Below are 16,100 nucleotides of genomic sequence, written 5' to 3' on the forward strand. Positions count from 1 at the left end.
ATGACCTGCTCAAGATTATTTTTTGAGACTTTTAATTTTAGAAGAATTTTAAAGTCTCAGTTAGAAAACGTAGAAGGGGTTCGAATAAGTATTGAAACTATTCGACAACGGCTCAGGGTAGATAATTTGTAACCCCGTGTTCCGGTTCGTGGCCTTACTTGAACACAAGCGATAGACGCCTTCGTGCGTTTCGCCGGCCAAATGAAAGATATGCTCAATGTAACTTTGATGGTTGCTCAATTATGGCGTGAGGAAGAGTTTCGTTAACATTACTTACTGACTTTATGGTGATAAATAATGCGAAACTTAATGTTGATTGGTATATTTATACATTCTAGAAAAACATCGTGTCTATGCTCCTTTTATAGGTCCAATTTTTTACTAATGCGGGGTAATTCACCTCCACATAAAGCCATAATGTCCGAAATTATCTTGCTGTGATTAATGCTTAACCCAATAGAAAATATCTGGGACATTCATACAGGATGTGGAGCATCTTCTACTCGAAGTTTGAAATAATTTAGATCAAAATGAAATTCGAACCCAGATTTTGAGTATGAACACAAAATGAGGTCATTTGTAGTAGAGGTGGAAATATACTATATTTTATTTTTAAATAAATATACTGAGAGAGTATACGTTTATTTTTTAATGTTATTTTAATTTTTTTCAAACATTAAAACTGAAATATCTCAACTGTGTTAATCAAATTCAGTCAAGAGTACCTTTGTTTCTAAATTATGCAAATAATATAAAAGCATAATACTTTTAAAGAATATTTAGTAGCATAGAAAATAAGGAGAAAATAAGAGGAGGAACCTATTGAATCTACACGTCTATACGTTTATGGATAAAGTATATTATATTAAATTATAGGCGTGTATGTTAGGATAATGAATACCAAATTTAAACACCATTTGACCAAAGGTTACAGAAATATAAGAAAAAACAAAATTTGAAATTTAAATTTGAAATTATTTAGATTTTCTTCATTATTGAAAGGACACCTTTTTGATTACCTAATTTGGAAACATCTTGTGTATATACAATATAATTTTATTTATTGCTTTCTTATTTTAGTTTGTTCAACTAAAAGTGGTATCATATTATTTTATTAAAAATATATGATATCCATTTTCTGAAATTTATAGGTTTTTAAAAGTGGAAAATTCTAAGAAATACAAAACAAGAATGTAAAAGAAAATCAACAACCGGTTAACACCGGCAAAATAACATTTAACAGACGAATTTAAATAAATTATATACAATATTACAATATATCCTAAACCAACAATTGTATAATATTTATAGTACTGACATAAATTTATGAATAATTTTGTTTTAATAAATTTTGTATTTTGCTACAGCACTAAAATTAATTATTATTATTTAGTTATTATTACACACATTATGTCAAGATTTAAAATCTGGATAAATAAACATCTGCGACTAAAAATATAAAAAATTATTACATTGTTTAAATATTGCTAGAAAATATTGTGGAAAAAATACGTCATCGACCGCAAACACTATAAAACTGAAACACGGCAGTTGGACAATTTCGTTCCATCAGAAAAAGTGTCAAGTGTGTGAATAACGGTGAGTGGATTTGTTATTTAATTTTCGCCCTAAACCTGGACAATTTTCAGGCGAAAAATGTTACCCATTATCGTGGCGCTGGTGATAGTTGCGACTTTTGCGCTGGATTTTTTTTGGAACTGGGCACACAGAAAACAGTACAAGGCCTTTTACAGCACCCCAACCCCCATGTTTTATCTACCCATCATCGGGAATCTGATGTACTTTAACGGAAGTAAGGTTTATTCGGCCAATTAAGTTTTTTAAAGTTAATAAATGTCAATTTCAGGTATTCTGGAGGCGCTGAACATGATTTGCGAGCGCTACGGAAAGAGCACGCTGGTTTATTTGCCTAGGAGGGTTTATGTCACTTCGAAACCGGAGGAAATTAAAGTCATACTGAACAGTCCCTTCTCTTTGGACAAGTTAAACGAATATGGGCTTCTGAAGGAGCTACAGGGCGACAAAACTTTATTTAGGTCCCAAGGTATTTTTCAGAATTTGATATTTTAAAAATTTAAATAATAGATTATTTATTGAATTTAAAATATGGAATAAGGAAAGTATGGAAATTACAAAATAATATAAAATTTTAAACATTAAAGAAAAATCATGAAAATTATTTATTATATAACATTTTAATTCAATTATTTTCTAAATTATTGGAAAAATATTATTTACAATAATATTTACAGCATTTTCAAATTAATCAAATTATGTAAATATGTTATGTGAAAATTTTTATTTCCAGTTCACACATGGAAAAAAATACGAAAAATCCTATCGAAACTCTTCGTCCCAATGAACATCAACAACAGCACAAGCACATTCTATGAATACACGACCCGCCTCCTCGACAAATTCAGAACACCCGATTACAAAAACAAAGTCGAAGCAATTTTTGAAGAACTATCCTTCGATGTTTTTTGCAGTAATTAGTACCCATTAAATTTTCATCCCTGCACTTACCATCGTGTATTTTTTTTAGAATCGATGTTGGGATTAGAGGTGAAAGGCGATGACAAGCCGGAGTTTTTGTCCGCTCTATCAGAGTGAGTGAAATTGGTCGTTTTATTGTACGATATCGATTATTTTGTTGTATTACAGAGTTCAAAAAATAGCGGTTGACAGGTTTGGCAGCTTGTTACACGCCAACGACTATACTTTTAAGTTTTTCCCGGCGGCGAAGCGTGCTAAGGAACTGCAACAGCTCTGCTATTCGAATGTTACTAAAGTAATATTAAAAAAAAAATAATTAATTATTAATAACTTTACGTATTTTTTAGCTGACAAACGAGGCTTTGGCTTTAGAACCAGGTAAATTATTTATTCTTGTTTACAGCATAATTTTGATTTAAAAATTGCAGAAAAACAGGGAAACCTACCTCTGCTCGACAACTTAAAGCTCATACCCAACGTTGAGGACAATTACACTCATAAGCACATAGAGGACGAGGTTTTATCCTTTATTTTTGCGGTAACAGTTTCCAACTCAATTTCACAATCGGCGTTAAAACTAATTATCCTTAATTAGGTAACTGCCACGACATCCTTTACAACAGCTTATACGTTGTGTCTCTTGGCTATCCACCCTAAATACCAAGTGAGTAACCGTTAAATGCCACGCTCAATTTAAACGCCTAATCCGTTTACAGGAGACAGTCTACGAGGAAGTCCTGGACATAATCGGCAAAACTAAAGAGATCGAGCCGGACCACGTCCGCAACTTGAACTACTTGGAGATGTGCATCAGCGAATCGCAGAGATTGTTGCCGATCGCCCCAATGGTCGGTCGTGAGACGACCGGCGATATAGATCTGGGCGATAAAATTATACCGGCGCAAACCGGCATCTCGATATCGATAATCAACTTGCACCGCGATCCGGACACTTATCCGGATCCGTTGGTTTACAATCCGGAACGGTTTTTGCCCGAAGAGATCGCCAAAAGGCACCAGTATTCGTTCATTCCTTTTTCGGGCGGGCCGAGGAATTGTATCGGCAAGTATTTTAATATATACATAAAAGTGTGTTCTAATTTTTGTTGTTTTAGGTAATAAATATGCGATGGTTCTGATGAAGGTGACAATTGCGAATATAATTAGGAATTTTAAGGTGACTACCAAATATAAATCAATTAACGACATTAAATTCAATTCCAGTATGACCATGACTCCCATTGAACCTTTGGATTTTACTTTTACCCCAAGAACATAAATAGACTGCAATAAAAATTAGAAAACTTCATTCAATCATCCATTTTGTTGTATGGTTTCTATAATAGTTTTAGTTTTATTTTAAGGATCTGTACTATTAAAATGTAAATGGTTTTTCATTTTTGTTTTTTTTTATATCAAAGTTATGATAGAAACACTTAGTTTTTAGAAATTACAAAGTTTTTTCAATTAGAAATTTTAAATCAAATAAATTTTTGAGATTTTAACCCATCTTATGTATTTATATTTGTTACTTATGATCTATTATGAAAATATAAAATATTTTAGATAGGACTTTCTTATCTTAAATATACAAATTTTTATATTTTAGATACAACAAAAAATTATTATAATAATTAGCAATACTAATATTAAATATATCATTATATATATATATATATATATATATATATATATATATATATATATATATATATAAAGTTCATTGGAATTGTCACACATTTTAAATTAAAAAGTTACAGCTTAAACGTACATTTTTTAAATTCAAGAATAAATTACTAGTATTAATTAATGTTTTATATAATTATTTAATTTTAATATAAAATAAATGGTGTACATAATATAAGAATATAATAATTTTGACAAAAGACAATCATACTCTGGTACTAAAATAGTTTGCAATATTATTATATAATTTAAACGTTTTTTGTGGTTAATATTTTCTCAGATTTTTAATCATAAAATTATACCATGTCTTATGGTCTAAAATTTTAAACATTTAATTAATATTTTTTATTATCCTTTGTTTTAATTGTTGTTTTTATTATATAAAAGTATTTTTAATTATTTCCAGCCCATTAAAGAGTTTTATGTTATTTGTTTACGACTTAGCCCATCGAGAAGTTCTTAATTACACTCATCAATAACAACGAGAATGAGTAGATACATCAACAAAGTATGATATTGTAGTAAACATTATCAGTTCCTAATACATTATGTCTGTACTAATTACGAGCATGCCTCACCTGAATTAACGCTGATGAGAATGTATGCGGTACAATCTGCACTCCGTACATTTGGTAATACATACGCTACAAATGGGCAATTAATTAAATCTACCGTATCTTCATATCGCTAAAACATAGATACGTGCATATTAAATGAGCAAAACGAATTAACTATTTAACCGCCGTCATAAATTGAACCGTATGTGAAATTGCGGCGCGAACCGTTTGAATATTTCAGACGAATTTACGGCAGAATTGACAAGAAACATGGGATGTCAGAATCTGAGTTATTATTTAAATTTCTACACAAAAACATAATTCACATGAAAATTCCTTCAAACTGATAAGAATTTTGAATAATTCGATAATCAAGTCAAAATGTTAATGTTTAAAGTCATAAATAAAAACAAACAACCATTCTTAACATCTAGCATCTTGTTTTCTAAACTAGTTACAGTGAAATAGGTGTCAATATTCAAAATGTAAATAGGTCGCATATTTTTTGGGATAACCACGTATAATCTTGTATGATTTATTTACACAAAATAATTGAAATTTATTATAAAATGCTTCAAAATAGACTCCCTTAATTCACGAATAACAATGTTTATCGGTCGTCTCCACCGTGCTGTTTAATGAACAACGATGCTCTAGGAAGACCTATTGAACAAATGAGACATCTCAAGCGAGATGAAATTATTAGGGTCTTTGTATTTCTGCGAAAAGGTCGATGGCAGAGGCACGTGGAAAACTTGCTTCGAACATTGATTGTGAAATCGGTGCAGAGAAATTGAATACTGCTCGTCAGAGATTGGCCACACCTCGGGAAGATTGACATTTGGTTCAGATGTCACTTCAAGAGCAAACAAGGACAGCTCGCCAGTTAGCTATGGCCACAGGGACACATTTCTCTACTCAAAGCGTACGTAACAGACTTCATGAAGCCCATTTACATTCAGGATGTGCAGCTGTTGTTCCTGAATTAAGAGTACACAATACACTAATGAACACATTAACTGGAACATGAACCAATGGAGCCAGGTTCTCTTGACAGATGAATTCTGGTTTGAAAGTTCAAACGTGGCTCGATAAAGAGTCTATAGACTAGAAGAATATAACTGTGACTGAGAGAAGAGCTTTTAGAGGAAGATCTGTAATGATATGGTGCGTCTTGGCGAACGGTTCCATGACGGCAGGTCGATACATTGACGATATTCTTTAACCTATCATGTTACCTTTCATAAATCAGTATGGACTAAGTTTCACTTTACAACAAAATAATGCAAGATCATAAACTGCCAAAGTTGTTCAAAAATTCTTTGAAGAGCATAATTTTGGGTTTATGGAGTGTCTAGCGAATAGTCCCGATATGAATTCCATCCATTTGGGACATTCTTGGGCGATGCATAAGAAATCTGGAACCAGCTAATAACCTTTAAGTATTAGTTCAACAGCTTCAGAGAGAATGTACTCCGAGATTTAATCCACCGGTTAATATAATCAATATGAGAAAAAAAATATTTTTTAAATTTAAATTTAAGGAGAAACTTTAGAAAAAAAATATTTAGATTTTCTTTATTATTGAACTTGTATAACTACTAACGATTTGAATGTTGAAATTTAGCCAGTTGACAGCTTTTTTTTAGGGGGTGTCAACAAAGACAAATCCCCGAAACCCTTACGTGTATTTACGCGTCCCTCGGGACCGTGCAGGTGAGATGTTAGGACTTATGACTGGTGCCGTGGCGACATATTGAAAGATTGCTTTTAATAAAATCCGGTTCGATTGTTTCGCCGTCACCTGATCAATTTCGGCTCTGGTACGGACAGATGGAGAAAGTGACGAGATTATGCGACGACATTGACGCATCGGCGGCGGATTTTCGCCATGCCCCGGTAATCTATGCGTCGAAACGAGATTCACTCTCTGGCTGTGACTGTGACTGTTTCGGTTTTCGGTCGTCTGTTTGTGTTTATAAATTAATGCTTCGAAATTAGTTTCTAAGCCATTAATTAAGTACATTTTGTTGCCACTATTGTTCACACTATCATTTTTAAGCATGAACATGAAATGATGAATTTTTTTAATTTTTAACCAAAAAAATAAAACAGGAAACAGTTATTACACAGAAATGTTTATTGTGTATTTATTGAGATACTACTCAATAAAATTGAATTGTAAAAAAAAAATTGATTTCATCAACTTTAATTAAAAAATGATTGCATTGTTAAAATGGTGCACTGTGTTACAACAGCTCGTAGTTGAATCAAATAATAGTAATTAATTTTTGACTATGAAATATCGTATTGAATTTCTCATTTATATTATCCATGACTCATATTGCTACTCAAAAATATTAAATTACAAAATATATTACGTGTATTACTATGCATTAGCTCCTTTATTTAATATTAATTATTAAATAAAATTGAACAGATTGCTTTGCATATTTTAAATGATATTTCGCCATTTTTGGAACGTACGATATTGAAAATTTATAACGTCACAACAATGTTGTTAAATTTCAATTTGCAGTTATCGATTGTCTAGATAAATGTTCGGTGCAACGTCATGCATAATTTATAACAAAACCGAACCAACATCCTAAACGCATAAATAAAACAAATCTTTTAATACTTTAATTTTATGCGGCACCTTATGTTCTTGCCAATTTTCACAATCGGGATTAACGCTTGAATCCTTTTAAAACACATAAGTTGTAAATTGATTTTAACAAGTTCTGGAAGAGTTGGAAATTTTAATTAACATGGAAATTTCTAAGCTGATAATTTTTACTTTATCTCGATTATTATTTAGCCAAATCACATTTTTAATAACTTTTTGTGATACAATTTTGTATATATTTATTTATAATTTTAGTAAAAATTAGTGTGTCTTAACATTTCGTACCCCAATTTATAAACGGATATCTTTATTTATGTGGTTTTTATACAACATTTTATTTCGGACAGGTTTCATAAGTAAAGCAACTAAACCCTATATTCAATACAATTGGTTTTATAATTTATTTCTGTGTCCGACATCATTACTTAAAGCTAAAAATGCCTAGAAGTGTCCATTCAACGATACAAATTAAATAACAAATTGTAGAAAAGTTCCGAAATGGTGAAAAACAGAGTAAAATTGCAGTAGATTTAAATTTAAACAAATCGATCATTTCAAGGACGATTACCAATTTTAAGAGAAGGAATACACTGGAAGGAGTTCCCAAAAGAGGTAGAAAATGCAAGACTAACAGGAACAGTTGTGGACAGGAAAATAAAAACGCGACATTGTTTGCGACACTTTTATCAGCGCATCCCATATAAATCAAAAAATAAACGAACTCGGTATGTTGGTGAGTACCATAAAACGAAGACTAAAAAGAGCTGGTTTCTATGGTAGAAAACTAACAAAGAAGGACTTCATTTCTGCAATCTATAAAGCAGCGAAACTACTATTTGTAAGAGAACATGTGAACTGGACAGTGGGCAATGGAAAACAATTTTGTTTTCCGATGAAATCGGCTCCAATTATTCAAATCTGATGGTATTTCATAGATGAGAGGACCAATTAATGAAAAATATAATCTCAAGTACACAAAACCCACTATAAAGCATGGTGGAGGAGACGTTATGGTTTGGTATGTTTTTCTGGGTTTGGCATGGCCCCACTGGTTAAGTTAGACAGGATAATGGATCGTTTTATTTATCGTGACATTCTCTAGAATCATATGTTTCCATATGATGAAGGTAACATCAGTTTAAGGTGAACCTTCCAGCACGACAACGATCCGAAACTTACATCCAAGTTTGTTAAAGAATAGTTCGCTTCTCAAAGAGTATGGGTCATGCCTTGGCCAGCACAAAACCCAGACTTCAATCCAATGGATAACTTTTGAGAAAAAATTGATTGGAAAATTCCTGCAAGAAGACTGTCAAATATGAATGAACTCTATGAAGAAGTTCAAAATCATTCAAAAGAAATATCGAAAGATTATATTGAAAAGCTACTAAAATCAATGAAGAAAAAGTGTTAAGTTATTAAAAATAATGGGTATGCTACTACATACTAAATAAAATAAGGCTAAATGTACATAAGGTTGTAGTATTTTAATGTTGCTCTAATTTTGAACCGTGAGTATTTTTCAAATATTAATAAACACCTAATTAAACCCACTAATATACAATTATATTGCTATATTGTTTTTATCAAACTTACTGCATAACTGACAATAATATGGATATATAAACGTACACATGAGGAATAGTGTATACAATTTTTAACTTTTTTAAATTTTAAATTAAAGCATGTACTGAATTTTGTAATAAGGTAATATAATAATCTAATTTGTTACAGGGAAAATGTGAAAGTCCAAAAAAAAAATATGAGAAAATGTCATTGAGGAAACAACCAAATGTAAGTACGTACTTTTTTTTAAATTAAAATGAAAAGTATTTTTTATTATAATACTAATTTATCAAAAAGCTGTAAAAATGTATCGATTTCACTTTGTTCAGAGAATAACATTATTTTTAAAATTAGTAATATTTCATATAAAAATGATAGTCTTGACTAGATGTAAATTATAAAAAATATTAACAACTAAAAAAATAATTTGTTCCACACATATTGAAACATGACTTGAATCGGTATGGAAACATTTTTGTTCGCCTCTTCAACATGCTCGTCCCACTGAGCTTGAAAATAGTTTCCAGCTATCGGATTACCAAGACGGTACTTTTCACTGAACTTCTTCGCCGAAAACTTGAACCTGTTCGCGTAGGTTTTCGCATGACTTCTTCGTTCGTCGAATCCCATCTTTCCCTCTTGTTCGTAGACCAGAAACACGTATCTAAAAACAGACGAGTTCACTTACAGCTTTCTTTTTCGAGTAAAATTATACCTGTGCAATCCGGTATTTTTCGGCGGTCCGGATCCTCGGTATTCGACGATCACATCCGAATTCGGGGACCTGACATCGTTCCCGGGAATGTTTCCGACCATCCAGTGGTTGACCTGTCCGATAAACGGACGAGTTTTGGACGGCGCGTCCGGATCGATCATCAAAAGTAGGTAATATTTGCCCGGATCCGCGGACCACGTAACAGTCGGCTCGTTTTCCACTTGTGCGGGTTTCAATTCTGCCCCGCATTCGACCACGACGTTGTTTGGGTATGTTACCGATAAAAGGTCGGCGGGAACTGCATCTATGACGGTCGGGGTCAAGCCGGCCTGGTCCATGGTCACAACTGCAATTTTTTTAAATTTGAAACGACTAATTTGGAATTAAAATACTATAGTAGGTATTACTATGTTGTTTCGATTGTCGAATGTAATTTGAATTATTAATACAAATAACTATAAAATGTACATTTAATATACATAGTATTTTTAATCACACAAAAAATATGTATTTGTATTAATCTAAAATTGTTTTAATATTAAATAATTATTTAATTCTTGAAACAACCCTTTTAATATATTTACTCACATATATTATATTAATACAATATTGACACAACTCTCCTAAACACATACACACACATACGTTTCATTTCTCGGTTAAACGAATATTAATTTATATTCAACTGTTGTTTATTTCACCTTGATTTTTAATGCTCTTTTACTGCGCATACTTGTTTTTAAAATGGTAAATATTCAACTTGTAAAAAATCGATTAAAAATGTATAAGAATATCTTTAACATTTTTGATAACTTGATTATTTATTATTATTATTATTATTAATATACATGTTGTTGTACATATACATGATGTTACAAAAAACGTAAAAGTTTACTAAAAACGTAAAAAACTACTAAAATCTCAAAAATTCATTAAAAACGTGAGAAATTACTAATAACCAATAAAGTTCCATATGATCATTTTCCATACGATTAAAATCCATACGATCATTTTTCATACGATGAAAATCCGTACGATCAAAATCCATATGATCATTTTCCATACGATTAAAATCCATACGATCATTTTCCATACGATTAAAATATATACGATCAAAATTCATATGGTTAAAATCCATAATTTACAACTTAATGGAATTATATTTTTTACTAATACTAATTTCCTGAAAAATCATTAGAAAAAGTAAAAATTCCCAAAAAATTACTAGAAACGTAAGAAACAACTAAAAGACATAATCATTTTATTAAAAGAACAATTCTTTTTAATTTAAATTAATTTTATGATTAACCAGCTGTACCTGCGACTTCGTCCGGGAGGGGACCGACGAGACGGCCTAGTAGTGACATGCGCGTGAGCTGCGCGTGGTACTGGACAGTACTTAGACTTTGCAACATTACTTTATTTTTCTAAAATAAATGAATTTTTCTAAAATAAAAGTAGCCTAAGTTACTCCTTATTACATCAGCTGCCTTAGTCGGAACAAACAGACAGACAAAAATTGTGAAAAATGTTATTTTGGTATATGTACCGTGTTTATATTCATATGCATGTAGTAAAAAACGGTTATTTAAATATTACAAACAAACACTCCAATTTTATTTATATGTATAGATTTTGTTTTTTAATAATTAAAATATTTTTAAAATTTTTTGGATGAAAAAAACCGATGTTTGCTGTTTGATATCAAAAATATTAATTATTTTAGTTCTTAATTTTATTTTATAGATATAGTGTACAGAGTGATCACCTAATTTATTCATTAGAAATTTATGTAGAACGTAAAAAGTTATGATTTGAAATTTTTATAAAAAGTAGAACACGAATTGAATTATTGTTCTAATTTATGTTGAACAAAATTTCATTTTCGTTAATTGTTTAGAATAGCGGCTCCACCATTTTTTTTTTGTCTATTAAAAATTGAAAAAATATTTTTTTCATTTTTTTTTTCAAAATAATCTACATTAAACAATATATTTTGATTGAGTAAAACAATTAAATTTGCACTTTTTACTTGAAATTTTCATTAAATTTTTTTTATACTAATTGCCTATATTTTTTTAAAGTTCATCAAAACAAGCATTTTTTCAAAAAAAGTGTCGATAACGTAATCTTTCAATTTTTTTATGAATTATTGGAAATTTAACAATTTTTATATCATAAAAAGTCACAATGTTCTTAATTTTAGGCGTGATAAACATTTGTACAATACTGATTTTTGAGGTCTTTCGAAAATTTTATGAATTTTCAACTAAAATTCCAAAAATATTTGATATAAACAGAAAAAAAAAACTAGCACCAATGAATATTTAGTTTGATTAAATTCAGTTGATATTAAATATAACTTTATCTGTTGATAGCGAAAATGTTTATTACGGAATATTAAGAACATGAGTTTCTTTTCAATTAAAATTTTTTGTAAATTATTGAAAATTAATAATAGATTTATAGATTAAAAAAACGTGAAAAATCATAAAAAATATATAAATATTTTTTTATTAAATTTTCGAAAATTCATATTTTTTTTTTAAATTCTATTTTTGTTGAAATTTTTGAAAAAAAAAATACGTTAGGTTAGTTTAAGTTTCTATTTCTTATTATTATTTTATTTTTTGAAAATATACAGTACAAAAAATTTCAAGTAAAAATCTGTTTATTTAAAATAAATTTTTTCCTAAGAAATTTTAATTTTTTTCTATTGACCAAGACAAGTTGTTCATTTAATAAAAATTGTTAAATTAGCAAAAATTCATAATAAATTTAAAAAATATGTTAAAATATACTCTTGCTGTGAAGAAAGAAGAAAAAAATTGTCGAAAGTCGAAATCAGTTTTATTAAATGTTTTTAGAAATTTTCAGTATTTTTTATGTTATATTCTATCCAAATAGTAAAATGTTTCTTGATAATTTTCTTATAAAAATATATGCGAAAAAAATATTAATGATAAAATATAATTAATATAAATAAAATTTTCTTATAAAAATTACATTTTAATGTTTTGAAATAATGTAATTCAATTGTTGGTATTTTTTTAAATATATTTTTTTAAAAACATGTATCTATATTAGATTAATAATTCTGTACATTCTTCGTTATGTTTTTTCCGACATATGATATTATTGATGGCCGCTCTCAATCATGAAATTGTGCCGAATCCGATAGGACCTTTTTGTCGATTAATTTCCCATATTCAGCCTTTGTTACTTTTTATTGGGCAGCAAAAAACGTAATTGCCAAAATGAGCCGATATTGGATTTCGGGCGCCGAATCTAAATCACTGTCACACTTTGATCTATTGACAGTGTTCACGCTCAAAATATTCTACACTATAACATAATTAGCATAAATCAAATAAATAATGTAAGCACAATGTAGCCGTATCGATTGCGCGAACCGTTTTTACAGGCAATCAAAAAACGGAACGCCCAGTTATTTTGCGCTCTGCCAAGAATTTGCAAAGAAACAGCCTCGTAAAAAGCATTGGAAAATAAAACCGTTTCTCCCGCATCCCCGACGTGTTTTGTCTCGTTCGCTGATGCACGGGGGTTGGTTTCGTGTACGACCTGCATTCTGTATCCCGCCACGGCGGACTGCATGTTTTTACATTTATTTGCGTTTAATCGAAGCAAATGTATTCGGGATGTGCCCGTTTTAAAACTCTGGACGCCGAAACGTGTAACTCAATCAAATGCTAACACGAAATTTGCAACCATGTTCATTGTGCAAATAAAACGACGCCGACAAAAGGCAGTTTTGTATACAAGCCGATACGGTTCAGTTTTGTTAAAACGTTGTTTAACAAGCTACTGATGTTAATAAATTAAACGGCGAATTTAATTTCGGAAATGAACTGATTTTTTCCGTTCCAATTAACGTTCACGGGCCAGGCAATTATTTTTATTGAGAACGACTAAGCTGAAGTTTAATTGAAAATGTGAGAAACATGAAACATCGTTTATCGCATATCGAACACATCGCGCGCAACGGAAGCGACGAGAACAAACGTTCGGCCGTAACACACAACTAAACATTATTAAAGTCTCATCAGATAGTACAAAGATAGGAAATGACTTGATTCAATCCATTAACGAAATGGATCTTGATAGCGCCGATTCGCGGAATGGAGTCAGACCAACCGGCAACTACATCACAAAGTCCGTCCGTTGTTTTGCTCACTTTCGTCCCGTGCACATTTCAAAAACGGCGGCGGATTTTTCGCCGCGATATGAAGTGCCGGAACAAATAAAGGAGTAAATTCGGTCGCGCATAAATTAAATCTATTTAGCCCCCTCTCCAACCCGTCTCTCGCTCGATTCGCATTTATTAAAAAGGATTCGGATTAATGCGGTGCGCCCTGGTCCCGCGAAATTGAGTTTTCGTGATTTATTTTCGCAATTCTCGGATAACTGAACCACATTAAAGTTTAATTGTGCATACCATCCGAACGGCACTGTCTCCGAATGAACCGGCGGAGACTACTCTTTTTTTTGGGAATCGGCATGTGCTTAAATTGAATCCGTTTTCTATTCGGAATCCGATGAAAGTACCAATTACATGTCACCGGAATTCGATTGGAGCATTTTTATTAAAATTAGCTATGCCATTTAACCTGTAACGGTATTATTAACATTGAATACTTGTTAAACAAAGTAATTGTGTTAAAACGGTTATGTGAACCTATTAAGATTTTAAAGGGTTTCTGTTCGAAGTCATTAAATGAATAACCAAGAATTTAAATAATTTTTAAATTTAACCTATAACTCGTTCCAAAATCAGATTAAATTAAGCCTTCAAAGTTTAATCTCAAAGGCTCATTTATAATGAAAATCACATTTTGCATTTTTTACTTGATTAAGATTAGCATTATTAATTTTTAAGTTTTAGATTTATGCTTTTTTATATTTGGAATCCTTTTAATGATGTCTTTGTATTAAAATTTTTTTGTTATTTTTAATATTCTGGTCTTGATAATATTTTTATACTGCATTAATTTTAGTTCTATATATATTTTGAAATTTTTATCTCTTAAAGTACGCGTTAATATTTATTTGTACTAATTTTGAATTACTTTCAAATTTTAAATATTCTTCCACATAAATTTTAGAAATCCTTTTAAAATTAAATCTACATTTTTATATTCGTAAAATTATTAAATTGTTTTAATTTCCTAATTTGTTACAAACTTTATATATGTTACATATCTTGTTAATTTTTAGAAACTTTTTCAAAATTAATTCTACACTTTTATATTTGTGTAATTGTTAATATTATTTCTCGTTGCATTTTTTGAATTATATTGATATAATTTTTTAAAGTTACTTCTATATTTCTAAATTTGATAAATTGTTAATATTCTTGTTTATTCAGTTTTCTTATTAATTTCAAATTTTAGTTTTTTATCTAATTTTTAGAGATATTAAATATTTTATAGTATTATTTTTAAATTTGTAATACTATTAATATTTCTTTATTGTGCTTTAATTTTTTAATATATTTGTATACAATTTTTTGTTGGATTTTTGGAATTTTTTTATATATTTTTTTATTATATTTTAAGTTACTTTTACATTTCTTTATTCCAGAAATTATTAATATGTATTAATATTATATAACTTTAAAATTCTAATTAATTTCAAATTTTAGTAAATTTTCTGATTTATGAGATTTTAAATTTTTAAGATTTTATAACATTTTTAAATTTGTCAATTCGTTAATATTTCGAAATAGTTTCAAATTTTAAATATATGTCTACTTAATTTTTATAAACTTTTTAAAAATTAATTCTACATTTTTATATTTGTGAAATTCTTAACATTTTTTAATATACTGATTTTATTTTCTAATTAGTTTCAACTTTTGGATATGTTTCAACTTATTTGTTTGAGTTAATTTTGCATTTTCATATTTGGAAGATTTTTAAATTTTTTTGTACTGTTTTAATTTTCCAATTAATTTCAAATTTTAGTTATTTTTTGACTAATTTTATGTGACATTTTTAAAAATCATTTTAAGTTATATAGTTATATTGATTTCATTTTTAAATACGTCTCAAATTTTTAAATATTTTTTACCTAATGTTTAGTTGAATCTTATACCTATAAACTCTAATTTTTTTTAAATGTATTTCTATATTTTCAAAATTATTAATATTTTTTCTGGCACTGATTTAATTTTCTAATTAATTTCAAAATTTAGATATTTTTCTACCTAATTTTTAATAAGATATTTTTAAATTTACAAGATTTTGTAGTATTACTTTTAGTTTTGTGAATTCAAGATGTTTATACTACTTTAATTTTCAAATTAGTTTCGAATTTTAAATATTTTCTACTTAATTTTTAAACAAATTCTTATAATTTTTAAAATTATTTATACATTTTCATATTTCTGTAGTTTTTATTTTTTCTTATAC

General features: G+C 29.3%; 2 protein-coding genes across 2 annotated transcripts; one reads left to right on the top strand and one right to left on the bottom strand.

The window, feature by feature from the left end:
• Window positions 1–1,508: 1,508 nt before the first annotated feature.
• LOC109599690 (cytochrome P450 4c21) lies at window positions 1,509–3,913 on the top strand. The gene is made up of 11 exons (XM_020015708.2): window positions 1,509–1,599; window positions 1,650–1,813; window positions 1,868–2,065; window positions 2,330–2,509; window positions 2,567–2,630; window positions 2,686–2,812; window positions 2,865–2,895; window positions 2,946–3,055; window positions 3,113–3,181; window positions 3,234–3,579; window positions 3,632–3,913. Exons 2-11 carry the CDS (start codon window positions 1,657–1,659, stop codon window positions 3,793–3,795), a joined length of 1,446 nt encoding a protein of 481 aa, XP_019871267.2. The 5' UTR covers window positions 1,509–1,599; window positions 1,650–1,656; the 3' UTR covers window positions 3,796–3,913.
• A 4,947-nt stretch (window positions 3,914–8,860) lies between these two features.
• LOC109599699 (protein D2) lies at window positions 8,861–10,460 on the bottom strand. Its single transcript, XM_049964420.1, has 3 exons — window positions 10,258–10,460; window positions 9,670–10,015; window positions 8,861–9,618 (listed from the first exon to the last, which is right to left on the bottom strand). The coding sequence occupies exons 2-3, from the start codon at window positions 10,005–10,007 to the stop codon at window positions 9,369–9,371; spliced, it is 588 nt and encodes a 195-aa protein (XP_049820377.1). The 5' UTR covers window positions 10,008–10,015; window positions 10,258–10,460; the 3' UTR covers window positions 8,861–9,368.
• Between the last annotated feature and the right edge of the window lie 5,640 nt (window positions 10,461–16,100).

The sequence above is a fragment of the Aethina tumida genome, chromosome 3, assembly GCF_024364675.1.
Source record: "Aethina tumida isolate Nest 87 chromosome 3, icAetTumi1.1, whole genome shotgun sequence".
Taxonomy (NCBI): domain Eukaryota; kingdom Metazoa; phylum Arthropoda; class Insecta; order Coleoptera; family Nitidulidae; genus Aethina; species Aethina tumida.